Source organism: Danio rerio, chromosome 18 (genome assembly GCF_052040795.2).
Source record: "Danio rerio strain M-AB ecotype USA chromosome 18, GRCz13ab, whole genome shotgun sequence".
Classification (NCBI taxonomy): Eukaryota; Metazoa; Chordata; class Actinopteri; order Cypriniformes; family Danionidae; genus Danio; species Danio rerio.
The window spans coordinates 54,185,346-54,209,019 of record NC_141038.1 but is presented as its reverse complement, the minus strand read 5'-3'; the positions used below and the strand labels follow the sequence as shown (position 1 = coordinate 54,209,019).

Genomic DNA, 23,674 nt, shown 5'->3' with positions numbered 1-23,674 from the left:
GAGAATGTATATTTTATTCATGCATTTCTCAGTGAATATAGACAATATATTTTGGTGCATTTAAGCAAACCTTTTTTATTAAAGTTATATCCGTTAAAATAAGAGTTTAGTCACTGAATATATTTAGAAATAAAAAGATAATAAATTTATATTGCAAAAAATTAAAATAATAATAATGTAAACTACAACATTTCTGCTCAGTTTAATATTTTTTATGTTTCTCTTGATTTTTCCTGTTGATCATATTTTGTTTAATGTTTCCCCAACATTAATTAGTGTGTAGTAATGTTTGCTCTGTGATCTTCAGTTTTAGTTAGATGAGTTGATCAGTTTTGTCTTCAGTTCTGACTAATCTCCTGTATCTGCACACATGTATTACTGTAGAGCATCCTGGAGGGAATATTACTGTATAAAGAGATCTGTGAGGCTCATTTATGCTCAACACTGTAAGTTATCTTCACATTAGACATAGTTTTTATTGTTATGTAACATACGTTAAGTTCAGGTGCACAACAGTAAATTACAGCGTGTTATAAAAAAGTTCCTGCAGTGATAGATGTGAGCTCAGCCGAGGGCAGAAATGTGTGAAGACTGTGTGAACTAATGCAAAATACACAAATCATTTCCAGCCTGAAACCTTTGACAGCAGATCAGATGATATTCTTAATTCTCACCAGGGTTTATTTGCAGAGTTTATTGTAAGGTTGAACATGTGTTTCAAGGGTTTCATTATGCAAAAAAATATATAACATGTACATTTTTATTTCATATATTTAATAATGTAAATAATTTGACATTTTTACATATATATTACATGTATACACATTTGCAAAACAAATATGCCTTTCTGAATTAAATATTGTCTTGTTTCTAATTCAGATATCTAATAATTTCTAAAAAGTATTTTCTAAACAAGCAAAATATATTGTCTTATTTTCAGAAGATATAAGTCAAACTTAATTGAGCCTTTAATATCTATATTTATATTTAAAACAACTAATTAATCAGCCAATGGGGTGAGCAGAATATTCTTATTTCAAAGAGAAAACAAGATTGTTTCACTTCCCCCATTGCCAGATTATTTAGCTGGTTTAGGAGAAACTCACATTATTTTGACAGAAAACAAGACAATATTTTACTTGTCTAGAAAATGCTTCTTTATTTAAGAGTTTTTAGAAATTTAGACTAAAAACAAGAGACAAACTCTAAGTAAGGAAAGCATTTTTAGTGAACAGTCACCCATTGCAGGATCACACCAACGATCATTTTAGACGCTCATAATTGAATTATTTACTGACATCATCTGTAATGGGCTTGTCGTACTTGCTCAATGTTTCCACTAGGCGGCGCTTTTACCTAAAAGTTATCAGTTGTAAATGTGCACAGAGAGATGACTTTTGGACTTTGCAAAATTGTCTATTTTAACAGAAATTAAATACAAATATTTGCTTAATATTACAAAGTGAGCATATATAACAGCATGAACGCCCCTGGAGAGTTATTTGTGGATTTAAAGGGACACTACATCATGAAAATTACCATCATTAACTTTCTTACGCTGCAAACAGTGCTTTTCTTTTGAGTTGTTTCTAGTACAAATATCTAAGAATTTTTAAGTCAAGATGCATTTCAATTAAAAATATGTTGTTTATTTGCTGATTATTTTGCTTGTTTTAAGGAAAAAACCTTGCTTCATTTTGACTCATTATTTCTGAAAACAAGACAAAATTTTTTATTATGCTTCTTAATTTAAGAATTTGTAGATATTTGGAGTAGAAAAAAGACAAAAACTCTAAATAAAAACATTTTCTGCAGTGTACTCTCATGCAGTTTTAATCCTGTAACACAAGCAGAGCATCTAAAGAATATCACACACTCTTTTTAATACAAGGACATACAGTAAATGGACTCGCAACCGCTACTGAGCAATTCCTCCATAAACTGAACAGATTCATTTATGTTTCAGCAAATCTGCAGGCATATCAGACAGCAACTGCCATGATTTCAGAACATATTTACACAAGTTGTATAAAATAACTGGGTTGCATCATTTGATGGAAACATAAATTGACGAAGGATGAGAATAAGTGGAAATCGTCTTGAAAGTCGATGATGATCCTCATTTTACCTGCACCACTTGGGCTCCTAGAGATTTGACCAACCAGTAAAGCGATGTCTTTTACACAATATGCTCTAAAGCAGATGCTGAGTAGTGAAATGATGTGATTTTTCGCTCTGCGTCACATGTCTTCGCCCAGCAGGAGCGGCTGCAGGAAGAGTCCCGCTGTACCCAGAATACACACCAGCACAAACACCCACAGAAAGATCCTGTCTATCACCATCGCCACATACTTCCAGTCATCCTGGACCTTTAAAGACAAGCAGAGGAACACTTTCATAAAACATACTACATCACATTTCATACGTTCATTTCTGACACTTCTGAATGATCAATCTTTGCTGTAATGCCAGCTACTTGGTTTCTGTCATCAGATTAACACGTTTATATCAAGCAAATGCAGGATTTTACAAATGTCTGTTTTCAGCTTGTGCTTAAGGTTTGTTTTTGCTATGCTTATTTTTTATAAGGTAAACATGATAAATTGAATATTTCAAGATGAGCACTTGGTTTAGTTTGCTTGATTATACATAGAATTATTTAGAAAATCATATATGAAATAGTTTTATTAAAGTAAGTGTTCAAAATGTGCACAGAAATAGGTGGATGGAAAAACAGCTAATGAAAGCAGGGAGTTTGACACGTGCAAAAATCTGTGTATTACTTTTGGTCTTGTTTCTAGTCCAAATGTCTAAATTTTTTTAAATCATGAAGCATTTTCTAGTCAAACAAAAATTGTGGTGTTGTTTTTAGAAATAATGTGCCGACATTGAATGAGTTTTTCCCTTAAAACAAGCAAAATAATCTGCCAAAAGCGCCTTTGAAATAATATTTGTCAAAAGGAGAAAATATTATTCTGCTTCCCCCATTGGCAGATTATTCTGCTTGTTTAAAGGTAAATTCTCTTCATTTTGACTCATTATTTCTGAAAACAAGACTATATTCTGTGCTTGTCTAGAAAATGCTGACTGATTTGAGAAATATTAAATATTTGGACTAGAAACAAGTAGAAAAGCAGTGCATGTGCATGTGGCATAGAATGGAAACCCTGAATAATACCACACCAGAACATTCAGAACCAATTTCAGTCTGCTTACCTCTATATCCTTGCCTTTATCAGGTAAAACGTTTATGCAGCTCAGTTATGTGCATTCATTGTTTTGTGTGCACTTTTAAATTGTATGCGCATATTGGCATTTTCATAAAGCATTTGTTAAGTGTTGTAAATGCACATAAAAATAGATGTGTGGAGGAATTGCTAGTGAAAGTCAAAGAATTTCAATGTAAACCCTAAATAAAAAGTGTTTAGTTGACTTGACTTCAAAAATTGCCTTAAAATTATTAAGTAACGAACTATGTGCATTATTATAGAAGCCAAAGGGTTTACTGCAGTACATTCAGAATTAATTTCTTCTTACCTCTTTAGCCGTGTCTTTATCAGATAACAAGTTTATTCAACTCGGTTATGTGCACTTTTAAATGTATGCGCATATTGGCATTTCAATCAAGCATTTTTTATGTTTAAGTATTGAAAATGCACATGAAAATATGTGGATGAAAAACAGCTAGTGAACGTCAACGAATGTAATATGAAATGTAATATGAAATTTTAATGTAAACCTGAATAAGAGCACACTATAACACCAGTACAGCAGAACACATTTCAGTCTTCTTACCTCTTTAGCCTCGTTTTGTAGCCTCATGTTTTCAGCGATGTACTTGACGCTCTCGATAGCCTCTCGGACCTGCGGTGAAACAGCAGACATGCACAGAAATCCGTCCAGAGACTCAGAGCTGGAGCACGGGCTGCCTCCGTCCTCTGCGCCCTCGCTGGTCATGTTGGAGATGTGTTTCTTCCAGCAGTGGTGCTCTCGACACAGAAACGCCGTCCTGGACGCCTCGTTGAGTTCGGTCGGACACAGGAGGAGCTGCGGCCCGCGACACACACTTGTCTGTTTGCTGGAAACCGGAGGATGAACACTGCACTGTTTGGCAGGAACCTCCTGGTCTTTTTCAGGCCGGGTCATGAACATAACCCGAGGAAGCAGACTCAGAAACACTCGACGAACCCAACAGGGCATAGTATGAGTCTTCGGCGTACGATAATGCACATTTAACACAAACACCGTAATCACAATAGAGAGCGTGACGAATATCATGGTGAAAAGCAGATACTCTCCTATTAGTGGAATGACTAGAGACGTAGATGGGATGGTTTCTGTGATGACCAGAAGAAATACAGTGAGCGACAGGAGGACGGAAATGCATAAAGTGACTTTCTCTCCGCAGTCGGAGGGCAGGTAGAATACGAGAACGGTCAGGAAGGAGATGAGAAGACAGGGGATGATCATGTTGATGGTGTAGAAGAGCGGTAATCGGCGGATGTACAGTGAATACGTGATGTCCGTGTAGATCTCCTCACAGCAGTTGTATTTAATGTCGTGTTTATATCCTGGAGCGTCGATGATCGTCCATTCTCCGCTCTCCCAGAAGTCCTTCAGGTTGATGGTGGAGCCGATGAGCACCAGGTCGATCTTGGCCTTGTCGTAGGTCCACGAGCCAAACTTCATGGTGCAGTTCTGGTAGTCGAAGGGGAAGTAGGTGACGTCGATCTTGCAGGAGCTCTTGAAGATGGCCGGTGGGATCCAGGTCACGTCTCCATTGAAGCGCAGAAGGGCTTTGGTTTTATCGTCCACCTGGAAATCTCCCACCGCACTGTGATGCGCAAATAAACACAGCTTGTGAAGGACTGACAGCAGCGATACGGAAAGAGGAGCATCCCATTGAAGACTACAGAACACTCAAGACATTTCACTCATATAAAGAATGCAGCAGTCAGTCAATATTGACCTTATTGTGCTCTTTAGAAATCCTGATTCAGTTGTCAATAGGAGAAATGACTTGGAAATATAAATGACAGAAAACTACTTGGTCTACACACAGGATCATGACTATACAGAAACCCCCAATATAATATAATTTAAAATATCACTTTGCAGCATAACTAAAAACCAATGGAAGTGTAGAGATCATGATAATATTCCAATGTCTGTCCCTGCTCATACATGAAGAATAAAATCACGGCTACGTCCGAAATCACATCTACTATATGGTACTTGACCTACTGTACACTCTCAGAAATAAAGGTACAGGAGCGGTCACTGGGGCAGTACCTTTTTCAAAAGATACATATTTGTACCCAATGAGTCCACAATGGTACCTAAAAGGTTCATATCAGTACCCAAATGTACCTAAAAAGTACCCTTGAGGTATCACTACGGACCCTTCAGGTACAAATATGTACCTTTTGAAAAGGTACTGCCCCAGTGACCGCTCCTGTACCTTTATTTCTGAGAGCGTATAGTGTGTTAGTATGTGAGCTTAGCATGTCTGAGTTCATAGTATTTGAAAAACAGTATGCAAGAAGTACTCGGATGATCTACTACTGACAAGATTTTGAAGTGCGCATCCAATAGATGATACACTATCCCATGATGCACCGTAAAAATAAATCATGAATGTGAGTGAAGCGACGCAACCGATGCTGGTCATGTGATAATGTCAAACGGTGGATCAAAACATCAGACATTCTACAGATCTACATCAGACGTCTTTCAAAGATGGCTACTGAGTAAAAGAACTTGCCTTAAAGGAACTTTGGCCGCACTTACTTGTTATACAACACAATGTCTGGCTTCCAAATCTTGTTGGACGGCACACGGATGAACTCAACACCTCCAAAATCCTTGGGATCCCATCTGAGCTTATAGTCATTCCAAATCTGTAAAAAAATTCAAATAATCCAGGATGAATTTGACCCATTTATCCCAACTTGTGCATCCATGAACTCTATTCAATACTGACTAGCTGTCAGCAAACACTTTTCTTTTTTGAGTTGTGTGGTCTAGTGTAGTTGGCTGTTGTCATTTAAAGATTATGGTCTGATTATGGGCTGTTGTCCATTAAAGATGATATTTTTGTCTGATGAAGGTAAATCTTTAGTTTACATTAATAAAGGTTCAGTAATGGTGTAAAAGTAGTGGTAACTATTACCTGAATCCTTTAAAATATGTTTGTTAATTTTTAAACATTATAAAAACATCAAAAAGAGAACAAAACACAGGGTGGGAGATGAAGCGCCGTCCTTGTTTTATAGTGTTTTTATCCTTTTGATAATGGATTCTCTAGAATGGATTCAGATTTAAAGATGTCAAAAGTGATGGATGTAAATAACTTCGACACAATAAAATATGTTTTAAACAACACACGAGACATAAAGCAGTGGATATTGATGAAGAGTTATCGTCTGACTGAAAATCGAGACTGAAAAGCATAATCTCATCAGCTCTGACACATGATAAACCAACAGAAGAGAAAACACTGCCTGACGCTTTTAATCTTCTACTGATGCAAATATAATTCAAGGCCCAATCTGACTGTCAATACAAGCAGAATCATTTATTAATTTCAATTGTCCAGGTCAGGTATCTCAACACATTTACGACTCGCCACTCAGATGAAATATTTACTGAATTTGATTAACCTGATTAAATCTGGTTATTGATCCGCCGTTTAAATGTTAATGAGCTGCTTGATTAATTGAAGTGCTTAATTTAATTGAACCCTCTTTACCGTACTCATTTTTTCTTGGACACGATTGTAAAATCCTCTTCTCATAATCACTTCATAGCGAATTATGAGATGCACTTTCTTAGTTCATGGCAAACTCCAGCTGTCTTGAGCAAGTGGACCGTTTCCAATACTCCTTCAATTAAAAGTATTAGACATTTAGACTCATTTTCCCCTGATCCTGTGCACTGTACATAACCATTAGCAACAGTTTTGCTGTAATCATGCATTTAAAACATGCATATTTAAACACTTAATAGAGGATAGAAATGTTATAAATAAATACATTAAGGAATTAAACTTAGATTTCTCACTGCATTTATATACTGCTGCTCTTGAAGTGCTTCTTTTATCCTCATTTGTAAGCTGTTTTAAATAAGCAACATGAATAAATGTAAATCATTTAATTGAATAATTCATTAAAACATTCATAACAGTTTCGAAAACGTCTCATATCACTAAATATTTTGTGCAGAACAGATTTAAAAAAAAAATATTTTATTTGTGTGTTCACAAAACTGTCATGACATCTTTATAATCATGACACATGAATGTAAATGAGACTGTATGCATGCTTATAACAACTGTTATTAAGTGTCATTCACTCAGTTATGACCTGTGTGTAATGACAACGTGGCGTAAACACATACATCACAACCTGTTTTTGTGTTTGCCTTGAAAACTTCACATTACAGTGACAGTCTCTGAAGGGACCACACAATCTGAACCAAACTTACCAATCGTAAACGAAGAAAAGGAATGACGTTGCAAGTGGTGAATGGATTTGGGTTTCAGTAAAAGTGGAAGCAAAATCAGAAGTGAGGGCAAAGTGCATGTCTTGAACAACTCAGCAGAGCGAGTCACGAGAGCTAAGTAAATTCACGTATGTTTGCCAATTGATACGAGCTTATTATGATATTTGCTTTCCTGAGAGAGCTGCCGTAAACAACGTGGACATCATGGTCAGAGCTGAGTGATTGTTTGTGGCGCTGAGATCACGATAGCATTGCTGATATCCTATATGGATGACTTCTAGATTCAGCGCTTCCCAAAAGGGTTGGTTGCTGTGGGGTCTAGTCCACGTTTAGTTCGCTACATCAATGTCTTACTGTGAGTTCTACTACATCAGTTGACTCCATGACTTCAGGTATTCTCTGCATTACAGCATAACTTCCAAACTATTCGACTTCTGATTCTAAATCTAAATGAAACTAAATCCATTCGCCACTTGCAACATCATTCCTTTTCTTCGTTCTCGATTGGTTAGTTTGGTTCAGATTGTGCGGTCCATTCAGAGACCATCACATTACCAAGACAACAGTACTTGTCATAAATCTGTCATAAACATGATTGCCATGAGGCATTATAACCGTCATGAATGTTTTTTGGAGCGTCGTTAATTTTTAATGTCATTTTAATGACAAATTCAGCGTGTATACCACTGTAGTTGGTAAAAAAATGTTGCTGTTTTAAAAATATGACACATTTATAATTATAATTGTTTATGACAGATTTATGACATGTTTTGTTATCTTGGTAAAGTCAACGAAGACAAAAACAATCTGTCATAAACAGTGTCATCTTTGCATTTAAAATGTCCTAACTGAGGGAGTGACACTTGACTATTGTCATAAGCATGCACAAACTCTCCATCACATGATGAGGTCTTATGAACAACCTTTAAGTAAACTGTCAGCCAACTCTTCACAAGCTCCAGTGTTTCCACATTGGAGATCTCCAGCATGCTGCTCCAGTCATGATCAACACAGCGCAGTGATTGTGAATAAAGCGGTGTTCGATTAGCTAAATGAATAAGTGACCTTTGGACGAGTGTGAATAATGCATGAGCTTACGTGTCTCAGCCAAAGATTGGTCTCCATAATCTGGTTCACCTCGTCCTGTGGAAATAAAAAGCAGAGCGAGTCTCAGACAGATCAGCCGTGGGGGATACAGACGGCCTCTAAATGAATATTTCAGAGCGTAAAGAAGAAACATGCTGTCATGTGCAATCATTCTCCAGGCGTCAGACGGAGACGCACCTGAGTCCCGTCGCCTGAAGGACTCGCGCAAAAACACACTCGCTCTTATTCAAATCTATAAAACACTTCAGATTTATTTATTTTTTTAGATTGGCTGAAATAAAAAAAATCAATTCAAAATAATGTAAAAACTGCTGTGGTCAAAAATATTTGCCCCCTTGAAAAATATATATTTTTCTACAGAAGAAACCACTTAACTTGCCTGTAATCAGGGCAAAGACATGTTATTAAGTTAGGTATTAAAACTCACATTATTCTTCAACAAATCACACTCAGTTTTTATTAAACACTCTGAAAAATCTATATAACACTTTGGATTTGTTGAAATAGTCAATATTAATAGTGTCATCTTGTTTCTTTTAGTTTGACTGGAATTTTTAAAAACCTCTGTGATCAATATTATTCACCTCCTTGTGAAATTATCTTTTTCTATTGTCTACAGAACAAGCCACTGTTGCTCAATATCTTGCCTAATTAACCCAGCTCTTCTGTCATCATGGCAAAGACAACATAAATTATAAATGAGTTGTAAACTCGCAGCACTGTCTATCCAAACACACTCGCTTTTTATTAAACGCTCAGAAAAATCTATTTGGATTTGTTGAAATAGCCAATATAAACAGTGTCATCTGCAGCTAAGAGAAGTGTTTTAGTTACAATTTTAACTAGGAGAAAGTCAGATTTCTTTTAGTTTGGCTGGAATATAAACAAATAAATAAAAATGTATGTGGTCAATATTATTAACAAAGATTTATTATTTTCTACAGAACAAACCACTGTTGTCCAAAAACTTGCCTAATTAACCCAGTTAAGCCTTTAAGCTAAATAAATGAACTGGATTCAACATAAAACAATTAAGTTGTCCCAAAAAACCCATATGAACTGTGTTGTTCCAACTCATTTTGAATAAAAGGTTTAAACAAGCAGTAAAAGTCTCCGTCTGAGTGTACGGCGGACAGAAATCTCCCTCAGAGATGGTCAGATCACTCACCACTTTGACCAGCTGTGACATGGAGACCTCGAACTGGACGACCACTGGATCAGACACATTCTCCACTGGTCGGATATACTGGTTGTAGCTGGAGAAAATGACAGAGAAGAGCCGGTGCTCGGCCTCAGAGCAGCAAACCCCTGAAACAGAAACGCACAACTTCAGGCCAATTTAGTTTATCAGGTCACTTATAGTGCATGTGTTTGGGCAAACTAGACCCATTTATTATGGTCAACCCTGTTACTGTTTAACAAGTTCAACACTAGTTAGTAACAGAACCAGATGTTCTCTATCATAGTGAAGTATTGTGCATTATTTCACTGTAAAGCCTAATGGATTCAGTGTACTGTCATTATACATTTCTTTTATATCAGTATAGTTAAAGGAAAATGAATGGAAAATGGCTGAATTGTACTCGCAATTATGAAATGAATCAGCTGCATAACTATAATAATCCCACTAACAAAAGCTGCTCGCGACTGCATTGAGCTGAACGTATTTGGGGAATATTATTAATACAATAACGATCCTTATTCATTAGGGATCTATTCATTGTCATACCTTTAGAAAATAATCATTTACAATAATTTAAACAACAATTAGTAACAGCATCAAATCTTCTCAATCACTATTAGATATTTTGCATTATTTCACAGTAATAATGAATTCAGTGTACTGTAAATTATACATATCACTGTCACACCTTTAATGAATTAAAACACACATCAAACAACCAATTTTAGATTTAAGGGATTATTTAAATATTACAAAATAATAAAAAGAAATTCTTGCAATTAATCATGAAAAGTTATAATGCATTACAATACTTTATAAATGCATGAATGCACATTTCACAAAGGCTGAAGTGTTTGTTTTGAATGTTAAAAAGCAAATTTAATGTAAGGTTTCAACTCGAGAACGTTCATTTCCAATGGCAGATCATCAGGAAATCAATATATTTCTCTCTTCTGGTACTTTGACTCTTATTGCTGCTCCTTCTAGAAGAATTAAAACACTTGATTAAACTGCAACAGGTAGATTCAGAGCAGGGTCAGCTGTCTGTACTCACCCGACAGGAGAAAACACAGAGGAGAAAATGAGGAGAAGAAGATCAGGAGAGCTCCGGTGTTCATTGTACAGTCCGGGGACAGAAATAATGCAGCGGTGCAGACAAGCGGAGGACCAGGAGAAGAGGAGGAGGAGAGAGAGAGAGAGAGTGTGTGTGTGTGTGTGCGCATGTATGTGTGTGTGAGAGAGAGACTGCAAAAAATGCATGAGTTTTCATCTTGTTTCCAGTGCAGATATCTACAAAGTCTTAAATGAATACATATTTTATAGAAAATATTGATTGTTTACAAATAATGAGTCAAAATAAAGTGAGTTTCTCCTTAAAACAAGCTAATAATCTGCCAATGGGGGAGGAGAAAGGAAAAACAAGATTATTCATCCTACTCCATTGGTTTTAAGGAAAAACACACTTAAATATGACTGATAAATTCTGAAAATTATTATTGGTCTGGAAACAAGACTAAATCTAAGTAAGAAAAGGTTTTATTTTTGAAATAATTATTTTGTAGGGGATATGATGGTCAAGAACAGACAGGAAAGCATTGGAAGCAGAGAAAGAGGAACGATCGTCATAGGACCTCAAGCCGGGAATCAAACTCGGGTCACTGTCAGCACCATGGAGATATATGTCAGCGAACTGAACCACTAGGCTATCGCCACTGACAAGAAAGCATTTTAGCAGTAGAGAGAGTGAGCAGATGAAGACACACACATGAAACCACCCCATTAACTGGTTTTAAGTGTTTACAGGGACATGATCCATGTCCTCATAAAACAACTCAATTTTTTAATATCGAGATCATCCCCGTGATGTTATACAAACCAGTGTACACACACACACACACTGAATTATTATAAATGTGTCCTAAAACGTTGATATATTTTGTATTATTATCATTATTTATTACTGTTGTTTCACTACTGTGCAGTTTGTTTTCCTATGTTCTGTATGTAATGTAAACATGATAAATGCTTTGGCAGTACATTGGTAACATCTGTCATGGTGGTGAAGCATGTTTGAACTGATCTGAGAGACTGCGCATCTGTCAGTCGTGCTCCTGAATGGAAGCGACTCCTCAGGGTTTTGGTAGTAAAGCTGATTTTGTCTTGATTACAGCAGCAGTGATGATGAACAGCTTCAATCATTACATTAACCTGAACAGCAGAACATATAAGGTCAAATAACAGCAGGTGAACTTCACTCTGTCCACTAGACTACACGTCAACACCTCCACCAGCGACACCATTCACTTTATTACTATTCTTATTTTGCATACTCGTTTTTAAAAGTGAGGTCATCATTAAAAACCATATGCGCTCATCCCTTTCTCATACAAGACGAAGAACATGGTAATCTGATCTGTTTTACCATGAAGAACAGGTTTACTATTGGTTTACAATGTAAAAAATAGCTAATAAATATTTGATAGCCTACCCGATAAACAAACACATACTAAAATACATTTGTTATATTAACTGAGGAAATTAATGTTGTCATATCAATTTATAACATCACATGCTATATTCAACTCAAACACACAAATAAATCTGATGTTTATCACCACATGACAAATACTGTAGTCATTTTTAACCATACTATAGTAAAGTACTTAATCTGTCGTGCTGATTCTACAGTTGCTATGGTAACAACACCTACAGTAATTGATCTGTTGTGGTGATTCTACAGTTGCTATGGTAACACAACACCTACAGTAATTGATTGTTGTGGTGATTCTACAGTTGCTATGGTAACAACACCTACAGTAATTGATCTGTTGTGATTCTACAGTTGCTATGGTAACACAACACCTACAGTAATTGATCTGTTGTGGTGATTCTACAGTTGCTATGGTAACACAACACCTATAGTAATTGATTGTTGTGGTGATTCTACAGTTGCTATGGTAACAACACCTACAGTAATTGATCTGTTGTGGTGATTCTACTGTTGCTATGGTAACAACACCTACAGTGATTGATCTGTTGTGGTGATTCTACAGTTGCTATGGTAACACAACATCACTAATACAAACAAGTGACCCGATTCTGTAGCTTCCTATAGAATATATTATACTGCAACACACCACAGTTTACTCTAGTTAGTAACTGAAGTATACTTTAGTATTTAGTGCAGTTTATCAGTTCACTGCAGTATGCTGGAACATTCGTTAATGAGTTGTAGACACTATATTATAAACAGTATTTACTATACACTACTGTAGTATTTTTTCATCTTTTTATATAAAAGAAGTCAAACTCTCCCTCTCCATAACTCTCTCAGTGTCAGACACGTGGAAAATCACAGTATATGAATCTGAGGGGTTTTGGGGAAAGTATAGAATCTCCTACACTCAGCTGTAGCCTGTGCTATTATATGACACTGGTGAGCCATGAGATATAAAGAGCACTAATCACCAGCAGAATGAATGTGTGAAAGAGAGCAATAGCCTGATGTGTCCAGCAGGTGGCGCAGTATATAGTCATATTGCTTTTTATTCACGAGTCCAGTTTAATTGAGCTGTAAATGTGCTTTTAGGAGAGAAAGAGGACAAACAACACGAGGAAATCATCCATAAACTGGTGAACTATGTTGTACAGATGACACTGAACTGAATGCATGTACATGATAACAAAGGCAAGCATAAGGAAAATATGAAAACAAACAGAAATAGTTGAGTTCAGACTTACCCAAAATACACATGAATAGATGCAAATCTGATTAAGTACCACATAGTGAATCAAACCTTTTATGAAGCCCACTGTACATAAAATAAAGTCCTTTCAGTTTTAGCTACAACAAAAAATCATATGTACAAGTTCCTCAGTGGAAGCTGTTTCAAAAAACAAATGAAAAAGTGAATATAATACCATATTCCCCCAGTGTAAAGACGAATACAAATGTGTAGTTTCTGTTTACACTGAATTTCTCTTATCACAGCTCAATATGCAGAGACTAAATATACAGCGTGTGTGTGGTCATTTCCCTGTACAGTGCAAAGGAAAATACTAAGCCTTGGTTTTGATGTGAATGTGCACATAAACAGTGCAGTAATATTCATGCACAAGACAGAAAGAAAAGTATATGTACTTAACAGTGGCTGAACCGGGCACCAGAGTTGTTGGAGGTGATCTATTTTATATTGTTGTTGTTTCTGACTAGTGGCTCACAGAAAGCTTGTTAGGGAGCTTAATGTTGCAATCTGGTATTTTCATATTATGTAATTGTTTATTTTTAACTATTGTCATAAACATGAGTGTTTTATAAACTGCTGTTCATATTCCTTTAGTCAAATTATTCATTCCTAGCCAAATAAATTGTGATTTAACTTGTTTTAGGGAAAAACTCATTATATTTGACTCAAAGTAATACACAATGTTATCATATTTTAATGCACTAATATCTTTTGCTTGTCTAGGAAATGCTTCTAGATTTAAGAATTTGTACTAGAAACCAGACAAAAAAGTAAGAGAAGCATTTCTGCAGTGAAGCTCAGACACAATCTACATCATAAACAGAGCAGTAGAATTAAAGACGAATGTATTTGAGTCCGTGTCCTCGTCACATGCCGTCCCGTCTGGCGGGCTCAGTGTTGGGCTGCTGGATGGCGAGGGTCTGGTTCTGGAAGAGCGGCTGCAGGAAAAGACCCAGCGTTCCCACCACACACACGATCACAAAGATCCAGAGGAACAGCCGGTCCACCACCATCGCCACGTACTTCCAGTCCTCGATGACCTACGGAGAGACAGAAAGACTCGTTAAAGCACACATCCAATCAAAACTACCCATACTGATTCTGTTCGCTCTCATTGCTAGTTTTGTGCTGAACAGTTCATCTGTGTGTCATAAAGAACAAAACTGTCTGCACTTGTGATCTTTAATTGAAATCTCCTGATTGTTTTGAGCTATATTCTCAGATTAGGTCAGTGTAAGGTATTGGGCGGGGCTAACATACCTAACCACACCCCTCCAGCGGTCAGTGCTTTAACAACAAACAGAAATGGTGAGCAGGAGGAGTCTAAATCTAAAACCCTGTTCCCCATCTTTCTGAATGACACGCCTACTTGACTACATCCAATCAGCTTGCAGTAGGAAAAAACAAGCCACACCCACTGTTTTCTCATGTAATATTCTGTTTCTCGGAGCTGCGTCACAATAAAAACTGTCGCAGCTTCCGCTTCATGCAGAATTTAAAGGGATAGTTCACACATGAAATTGTCTGCTAATCCTGACAAAACCAGGACCCTCTCTCATGGTTTAGTTTTAATCTAAAAACATCCTTCAATGCCGTTATATGAAGCACCACGGATTCAGCTCAAAATCTTCTTAAAGGTTCGACTGGAAATCTCAAGGCTGACCTGTGGGAGAGTATATTAACCGGGCATTTTCATTTTTGGGTGAACCATCCCTTTAATAAACATTTAATAACGGCAGTGTTAACAAGTGCTGATGGGCTGGTATTGAATGCGCCGCTCCTCCGTCTCTCAGACTGCTGTCCTCTTCACTTTCTGAACAGGATTATTCAGCACGGCTCTCATTGATTTCAGCTGCAGATCGATGCTCTTACAATGTGCTTTGGCTCAAGCGCTAATGTAACCTCTGCTTTATCCCACCTCTGCTCGCTAATTGTGTATCTACAGAAAAAAATGAACACCTTTAAATTACATTTAGCTTTTACACTGCGGGAAATGTCTTGGTCTTGTTATTGTCCAAATACCCATTTTTTACATCAAGAAGCAAAATGAGTCAAAATGAAGAGAGTTTATCCTTAAAACAAGCAAAATAATGTGCTATAACCGTAATCAAAGCAAAAACTAGATTATTCTGCTGACACCACTGGCAGGTTTTCTAGCCTGTATATGTTGTGCTTGTCTAGAAAATGCTTCTTGATTTAAGTATGTTTAGATATTTGGACTAGAAGCAAGATAAAAACTGTTTACAATTTAATTTGATGTACACCAAATTTTCTAACTGTGTATGCACAGAAGTGTGAAGACGAGTTCAATATTATACTAGTGTTTGATGTAATGTAAATACACCGATTTCATACACACAGTGTATCGCATATGTGCTGTACAGTAGAATATGAAGGAGGCTCGCACGACTACTTAAAGGCCTCGTTTTTAAGATGTTAGCATCAGTTTGTTTTAAGGATATCTATAATCTAGTGTGCTCCAAAACCAGTGAGAAAGTTCACATTTAGGAGATATAAACCTGATATAAACATCCACAGCTTGCAGTCTGTCACCTCCGCCTTAATAGATCAATGTTTTCATGTCTCTTCTCCAGCTCATTTGTAAGTCACTTTGGATAAAAGCGTCCGCTAAATGTCTAAATGTAAATGCAGTATCTGTCAAGCCCCGCCCATTATTCTGATTAGATGCGCTTGAGCTCAACCCCTCTCACTGGCTGAGCTGTGAGAAAAGCAAGACGCTATTGGATGTTTTTTTAAAAGGGGAGGAGCTACTACATGCCCCTCCCCCTCTTTGTGTTTCATTTGCGATGACGTCACACATCAAATAAATTAAAGCACATTTCAAGAGTTCACCCTCAGCTGATGATGGATTATAAAGCATGTTTGGCATGCTGTCCTGGGGAGAGAGCCCTGAGCTCAGAAGATCTTTGAGCCTGGGGCTCCCTCCCATTTGCAGGGCGAGAGGGGAGTTTGAGCTCAGGTAGATGTGGAGAACTCCCCTGCTGTAGTAGCTGATGAACAGATAGTGATCGCTCTTAAGAGAGAACTACTGACTAGCAGCATGTCTATGTGCTGATGTGGATCAGTCAATTAACTTAAGCTGCATGTTCTTGGACGGTGGGAGGAAACCCATGTGAGCACGGGGAGAACGTGTAAACTCCGCAGAAAATCGTCAGCTGGCTTAGTAAGGACTAGAACCAGTGATGTTCTTGCTGTTAGGCAACAATGCTAACCACTGGGCCACCGTGCCACTCATCTAGGAAAGGAGGAGGGGAGGGGGGGGGGTTCTTCAAAACAGATGGCCGTGAGATGGAGCTGAGGGTGTTTATAGTGGAATCGTCTGATTGGTCAATCATAAACTGAATAATGCGGGACCGGCTGCAAGCAGTCAGCTCAGAGCAATGCTCTGTGTTTGTGTCCAGTAGTGATGTAATAAGATAAAGTACAGCTGCTGATAAACCTGTCATGCTCTATTCTGCGATAGCAGCCACCTGTATGCACTTTACCCCTAACATACAGTAACACGCCTTAGAATCTGCCAATTCACCAATCAGGATCAAGGATTACCAGTGTAATAAATAAAACGTAGAAACTCACGCTTTGATCGTCGTCATTCCCCATCATGTGATCAGCAACATATCGAACTCCGTCCACAGCCTCCTGAATCTCAGATCCCCATTCACAATGCAGCCTGTTCCCCTTCAGGTCCTGTGCGGAGCCGTGTCCATTATTCAGACCTTCAGCTCTCCGAGAGCCGAAATGCCCTTTATTATAGAAGAGTCCCGGAGAGGAAAGAGCGGACGCTGAAGACGCAGCCAGCAGCGCAGACGCAGAAGAGCACATGACGGATCTGCCAGGAGTATCAGCCAATCCAAGCAGACGGCGGTTCTGGCGCAGACGCTGGCGTGCCGAATGTCCTCTCGGTCTCTGCATAAACAGCAGCGCCGGCAGTCGCACCAAAAACACGATCTTCACCCACGCCGGCATGCTGTGGGTACTGGGAGAACGATGGTGCACGTTTAACACACACACACTAGTGATAATCGAGAAGGTCACCAGAACCATCGTGAACATCAGGTACTTCCCGATTAAAGGAACGTCCAGGGAAGTGGGCGGCACGATTTTGGAGATCAGCAAGAGGAAAACGGTGAGCGCTAGTAGGACGGAGATACACAGAGTCATCTTCTCTCCGCAGTCGGACGGCAGGTAGAACACCAGGATGGCCAGCGAGGTGATGAGCACACACGGGATGATCAGGTTGATGGTGTAAAACAGCGGCTTTCTCTTGATGATGAAGTCGTAGGTCAGGTCTACGTACGTGGCGTCCAGCGGGCTGACCGTTCGGCGGCCTGGCAGCGCCAGGATGTCCCACTCGCCGCTGGGCGTGAAGTCGTCCATGCTGGCGGCGTCCGACTTCAGCAGCAGGTCGATCTCGGTGTGGTCGTAGGTCCAGGAGCGGAACTTGAGCGTGCAGTTCTGCTGGTCGAAGGGAAAGTGCTTGACCTCGATCTTACAGGCGCTCTTGTAGATGGCCGGCGGGAGCCACGCGATGCTGCCGTTGAAGAGCACGATGGCGTTAGTGAACACTGTCACCTCGTACGTCCCGTCAGCACTGTGGAGACACCAGAGTTTCAGATACACTACACAAGCCAAATGCCAAACTCCCTGACTCTGCTGACTAAACAGATGAACTCGCCAAAATATGACATTCAAGGGCACTGGCTCAGTGGTTATCACTGTGGCCTCACGGAAGGAAGGTCTCTGGTTTGAGCCCCAGCAGGGTCAGTTGGTGTTTCTGTGTGGAGTTTGCATGTTCTCCCCCTGTTGGCGTGGGTTTCCTCTGGGTGCTCAGGTGTCCTCCACTGTCCAAACTGTAGGGGAACACCAGCCGGGACTCGAACCAGCGACCTTCTTGCTTTGAGGCCTTTATTTTGCTTGCTTTAATGAGAAACTCTCTTGATTTTGACTCATTACTCCTGAACACAACAGTATATTCTGTGCTAGAAACAAGACAAAACCTCTGAATAAGAACAGCATTGTTTGCAGTGTTGGGACGCAGCATGTCCACTAAGCATCTCTGTAGTGTGTGTGTGTGTGTGTGTGTGTGTGTGTTTCCTCTTGTCACTCACTTGTTGTACAGCACTATATCAGGCAGCCAGATGTGTCTGGAGGGAATCCGCAGCTTGTCGATGCCCTCGTACTCCGCCGGGTCCCACGACAGGCGATAATCGTTCCAGTTCTGCAGATGACATGATGATATTCTTATTATTTCTCAGACGAGCCTCAATCACACACTGGATTACGCTCTGATGAGGGAACGTGAGCGAGCTGGAGATCAGTCTCAAGGACATCAGAGACGAAAGCCTCTTTAATTAATTAAGTAATAATTGGCATCTGATGAGCGTCTGACACTGACCTGAGTGAGCCAGACGTTTGTGGTCATGATCTGCTCTCTTTCATTCTGGAAACACACACACACAATAACACACACTTACACACACACACTTCATAAATCAGTACATAAAAAACTGTTATTTCAGGAGCATTAAAGCACGATCACCACACACACACACACACACACACACACACACACACACACACACACACACACACACACACACACACACACACACACACACACACACACACACCGACATTAATGGATTATAAAGACTTAGTCTAATTATACACTCTATAAGAAATGCTGGGCTGTTTTAACCCATCTTGAGTCATATGTGTGTGTGTGTGTGTGTGTGTGTGTGTGTGTGTGTGTGTGTGTGTGTGTACTGACCACACTGATGAGCTGGGCCAGAGACACCTGCAGCAGGACGGTCACTCTCTCGGTGCGGTTCAGCGCCGGCCGGATCAGTTTATTGTAGCGATGTTTACCCAGCAGCCAGTTCATCAGACGCTCCTCTGAGTCTGCACACACACCACCTGCACACACACACACACACACTGCGCTCTCAAACTGGCTGGGTTGCTTTAACCCTCTGTTGTGTTTTTCCACATTTGACCCAGCATTTTTTAGAGTGAAACCAACAGCTCCAGCACTGCACATGTAACAGAGAGAAATGCAACTTAAGGTTGGGTCAAAACATTTTTTAATTAAACTTAAATATTTTTTAACCCAAAAAGGTTGGGTTGTATTAACCCAATATTAGGTCAAGCATAGACAAACTCCAACACTGCATCACTTTCTTTCACACAGCTCAGGGTTGGGTCAAATATTACCATTGTTGGGTTTGTCAATATTTTTTTTGAAGTCCTATTTGAATCCCAATTTTTTGAAGTACATTTAACTTACATTTTCACCCCAACAGATTAGTTTACTCTAAAAATGTTGTTTTAGCCCAGCTTGGGTTCAACTGTAATTTAGATTTAAGTGAAATAATTAACCCAGCTGGGTCAAAACAAACACCTCAGCATGTTCAGAGTGAAACACACACATCCTAAAACTACAAACCAGCCCTGCACCACTAGTCTAAACAACACACCTCAGGGTTGGGTTAAATGTAGAGAAACACATTGTTTGGGTTAATTATTTTCCTAAAACATTTAAATCACATTTTAACCCAACGGTTGACTCAAAACAATGATGGGTTATCAATTAAACTACACAAAAATGTTAACTAGATACATTTTTAAAATGTAATTACAAAAATTTAACCAAACCTTAGGTTTTCTTTACTTGCTTAAAACAACCCAGCATTTTAGAGTGAACTGTTGGGTTACAAAAGTAATTTAATAAAATTAAAAAAATAATAACTTAACAATGGGTTTACCAGTGTTTACCAGTGTTTGCCAGTGTTTACACTTCAGCATCTTTGTTATAGAGTAAACCACAGTAAAGGCAGAATTAAAGATATGGATGTTCTCTGAGCTTTAAGTGTTGTGAATTAATATTAATGAGCAGTGATCTGTGTTAGAGACGCTCAGCGTAAGCACTGCCTATAACGAGATGAACTGCAAACTAAAGGGGAAAATAAACAGAACACTGGGCGGCACGGTGACTCAGTGGTGTCGCACTGTGGCCTCACAGCAAAAAGGTCGCTGGTTTGAGTCTCGGCTGGGTCAGTTGGTGTTTCTGTGTGGAGTTTGCATGTTCTCCCCGTGTTGGTGTGGGTTTCCTCCGGGTGCTCCGGTTTCCCCCACAGTCCAAACACATGCGCTATGGGGGAACTGATCAACTTAATTGGCTGTAATGTATGAGTCTGTGTGTATGGGTGTTTCCCAGTACTGGGTTGCAGCTGGAAACCATCCGCTGTGTAAAACGCAAGCTGGAATAGTTGGCAGTTCATTCCACTGTAGTGACCCCTGATGAATAAAGGGACTAAGTTGAAGGAAAATGAATGAATGAAGCACAACACTATTGCAATAAAACACACACATGTATATGTTTGAGTCCTGTTAGCCTTGGTCAATGAAAATATATATTGTACTAAAATGTCGGTGGTATAGGCTAAATATAATAATAATAATAATAATAACAATAATAATAAACTATAATAAGCATGTTAATGATACTATAATAGCACCACTACACTGTAAAATAAATTAAACATCCAGTCAAACAAACAAGCGCACACTGTGGTGTATTTACACAGAATGAAGACTGCTGAATATAAAAACGCTGGAAAATGGGAAATTGCGTGGTTTTACCCTTTAGATAGCTGGATGTAGTCTGTGCACTGGTTTAGCAGATGATGTGCATGTCAGAATTAATCGGCCGTGAAATCTCATGCAAGTAAGCCTGGCCTGTATTATCAGGAGAGTTCTCTGACTATTAGTTTTGTTATTATTAAAAATAAACTTTGTGCATATTTAAATACTTCAACTGTATGTTTTGCGTTACTAATAAACACCCAGTTAAACAAACAAGCCAACGCGCACTGCTGTTCCACGCAGAATGAAGACTCGACAACCCGGCAATCGCGCAACTTCGCTGTTTAAATGCGCAAAAAGCGGAACGCATAGCCTGTGTGTTAGTTTATCAGGTGATGCGCGTGTCAGATTTACCCAGCAGTGATAGATGGAGTGTAAATTACTCAGTGTGTGATGCAGGAGTTCTGGACTTACTTCTGGCGAGGCTGAGGGCGCACAGGAGGACGCAGAGCGCGCGCGTCATGCTGGATCCGGCCGGGATTCTGCATCTCTTCAGTCCCATTCCGCCTCACACACACACACCGCCATTCATTCACATACACACACACAGGAGTTCAGAAAAGCCAACAGCATTAATGAGGATGGGGAGCGCTCGGACCGGCGGCGGCGGCTGCGCGTGTCCGTGCGCGTCTCCTCCATGCGCGCGCTCGTCCGCCCGCCCGATGTGATTTACTGGTTTGTTGTTAGTACTCTAGTGTGTGTTATGAGTTCACAACAGTTTCATTAGTTCACATAATGATAATATACAGCCAGCATACACGTTTATAAAAAACAAACTCTTTATGCAGACAGTTTATATCAACACAAATATATAATATTGTAAAATAAAAAAGTTTAATAATAGTTTCTATTTTACTGCTTATTATGTAACCCTCTAGTTGGTTTACGTGTTATAAATGAGCCAGTCATCATTTAACAGCAGAAAATAAAAATAAACTGTTTTATCTATATATTTTTTACAGCTGTATCTTAAAAATGCTCCAACATGTTACCATAGCAACTGTGAAATCATCACAACAGATCAGTCATTGTTACCATAGCAACTGTGAAATCATCACAACAGATCAGTCATTGTTACCATAGCAACTGTAAAATCATCACAACAAGATCAGTCATTGTTACCATAGCAACTGTGAAATCATCACAACAGATCAGTCATTGTTACCATAGCAACTGTGGAATAATCACAACAGATCAATCACTAAAGTTGTTGTTACCATAGCAACAGTATAATCACCACAGCAGATCAATTACTGTAGTTGTTGTGTTACCATAGCAACTGTAGAATCACCACAACAGATCAGTTACTGTAGTTGTTGTGTTACCATAGCAACTGTAGAATCACCACAACAGATCAATTACTGTAGTTGTTGTGTTACCATAGCAACTGTAGATGCACCTCAACAGATATAATTCAAGCAGTAAGTACTTTACTACAGTATGGTTTAACAGCACTGTAGTATTATTATGAATGACTGTATTATTTTGTCATGTGTGATATTAGAAAATGTCTTAATTGCTGTCAGTCGTTGCAGTGTGAGTTATAGTCAACAACATGTGAAAGGGATCATTAATGTAATGTGTTGACAGTTCAGCACAGATAGGGACCTGTTGTGACAGCATGCTGCAGTTTTACTCTACTCACTAAACCTCATCATGAGTAAAAATAAATAAATATTTTGAAATGGTGAAAGAAATCAGCACAGCTCTGTGTTCTCCAGCACACAGCGTCATAAATCCTGATGTGTTTAGAGCGGCGTGAGGGCAGGTCAGGGTTTAGGAGAGGCCACTGCACCACAGCTGACCTCTATACATCACATCTGTGTGTCCCTGAACACACACACACTCGCATGGACACACACCCACCGTTGTACAGACACACACACATAGCTGTATTGACGTTTCTACTGTATAGACTGTGTGTGTGTGTGTGTGTGTGTGTGTGCATTGGTGGTGTTCTTCAGCTGTGTGTGTGTGTGTGTGTCCTGTGCTGAACACTGTACTGTAGATCTTCCAGATGCTGCAGAGTCTCAGTGTGAAATTAAAACATCCCGTCTCTCAGCATTTATCAGCAGCTGCACCTTTAAAGGCACAGCTCATACTATATATAGGGGTAGCTCAGTGGTCAGCACTGTGGCCTAAGAGAAAGAAGGTCTCTGGTTTGAGTCTCGGCTGGGTCAGTTGGTGTTTCTGTGTGGAGTTTGCATGTTCTCCCCGTGTTGGCGTGGGTTTCCTCCAGGTGCTCCGGTTTCCCCCACAGTCCAAACACATGCACTATAGGGGAACTGATCAACTAAACTTAGTGTGTGTGTGAGAGAATGTTGAGTTTTCCAGTACTGGGTTGCAGCTGGAAGGGCATGCGCTGTGTAAAACACATGCTGGAGTAGTTGGTTAATTCAGCACTCGCCGTTCATGAAGGTTTTTAGGTGCAATTTTCGGTTATTTTGAAATTAGGTTAGTTTCTTACACT

General features: G+C 39.1%; 3 protein-coding genes across 8 annotated transcripts in view; 1 reads left to right on the top strand and 2 right to left on the bottom strand.

Moving 5' to 3' along the window:
• Positions 1-23,674, top strand: part of ube2q1 (ubiquitin-conjugating enzyme E2Q family member 1) — a 76,151-nt gene that overhangs the window by 28,057 nt on the left and 24,420 nt on the right. The window lies entirely within an intron of this gene.
• chrna3 (cholinergic receptor, nicotinic, alpha 3) lies at positions 452-12,466 on the bottom strand. Of its 2 annotated transcripts, XM_087293662.1 has the most exons (8): positions 12,387-12,466; positions 11,870-12,001; positions 10,848-11,083; positions 9,779-9,918; positions 8,602-8,646; positions 5,791-5,900; positions 3,796-4,834; positions 452-2,369 (listed from the first exon to the last, which is right to left on the bottom strand). In XM_087293662.1, exons 2-8 carry the CDS (start codon positions 11,887-11,889, stop codon positions 2,241-2,243), a joined length of 1,719 nt encoding a protein of 572 aa, XP_087149788.1. In that variant the 5' UTR covers positions 11,890-12,001; positions 12,387-12,466; the 3' UTR covers positions 452-2,240. The 2 variants fall into 2 exon arrangements, with proteins under 2 accessions (XP_087149788.1, XP_087149787.1); XM_087293661.1 differs by lacking the exons at positions 11,870-12,001; positions 12,387-12,466 and having other exon boundaries at positions 10,848-11,138.
• chrnb4 (cholinergic receptor, nicotinic, beta 4 (neuronal)) lies at positions 12,332-21,778 on the bottom strand. Of its 2 annotated transcripts, XR_015515460.1 has the most exons (7): positions 21,619-21,778; positions 19,331-19,476; positions 18,956-19,000; positions 18,669-18,778; positions 17,137-18,151; positions 12,705-14,579; positions 12,332-12,499 (listed from the first exon to the last, which is right to left on the bottom strand). XR_015515460.1 is itself a non-coding variant. In XM_087293663.1 (6 exons), the coding sequence occupies exons 1-6, from the start codon at positions 21,704-21,706 to the stop codon at positions 14,406-14,408; spliced, it is 1,578 nt and encodes a 525-aa protein (XP_087149789.1). In that variant the 5' UTR covers positions 21,707-21,778; the 3' UTR covers positions 12,332-14,405. The 2 variants fall into 2 exon arrangements, 1 of the variants encoding a protein (XP_087149789.1); XM_087293663.1 differs by having other exon boundaries at positions 12,332-14,579.

Coding starts and splice junctions, on each gene's coding strand:
- chrna3 (XM_087293662.1), bottom strand. CDS start 11,889: ATGCGCAGTCTCTCAGATCA. Junction 11,084..11,869: donor ATGCGCAGTCTCTCAGATCA/GTTCAAACATGC, acceptor AAGACTTTGTAG/ATATCTGCACTGGAAACAAG. Junction 2,370..3,795: donor TACAAAACGAGGCTAAAGAG/GTAAGAAGACTG, acceptor TTGTCTTTAAAG/GTCCAGGATGACTGGAAGTA.
- chrnb4 (XM_087293663.1), bottom strand. CDS start 21,706: ATGGGACTGAAGAGATGCAGAATCCCGGCCGGATCCAGCATGACGCGC. Junction 19,477..21,618: donor CGCCCTCAGCCTCGCCAGAA/GTAAGTCCAGAA, acceptor GTGTGTGTGCAG/GTGGTGTGTGTGCAGACTCA. Junction 18,779..18,955: donor CAAACGTCTGGCTCACTCAG/GTCAGTGTCAGA, acceptor TGTCATCTGCAG/AACTGGAACGATTATCGCCT.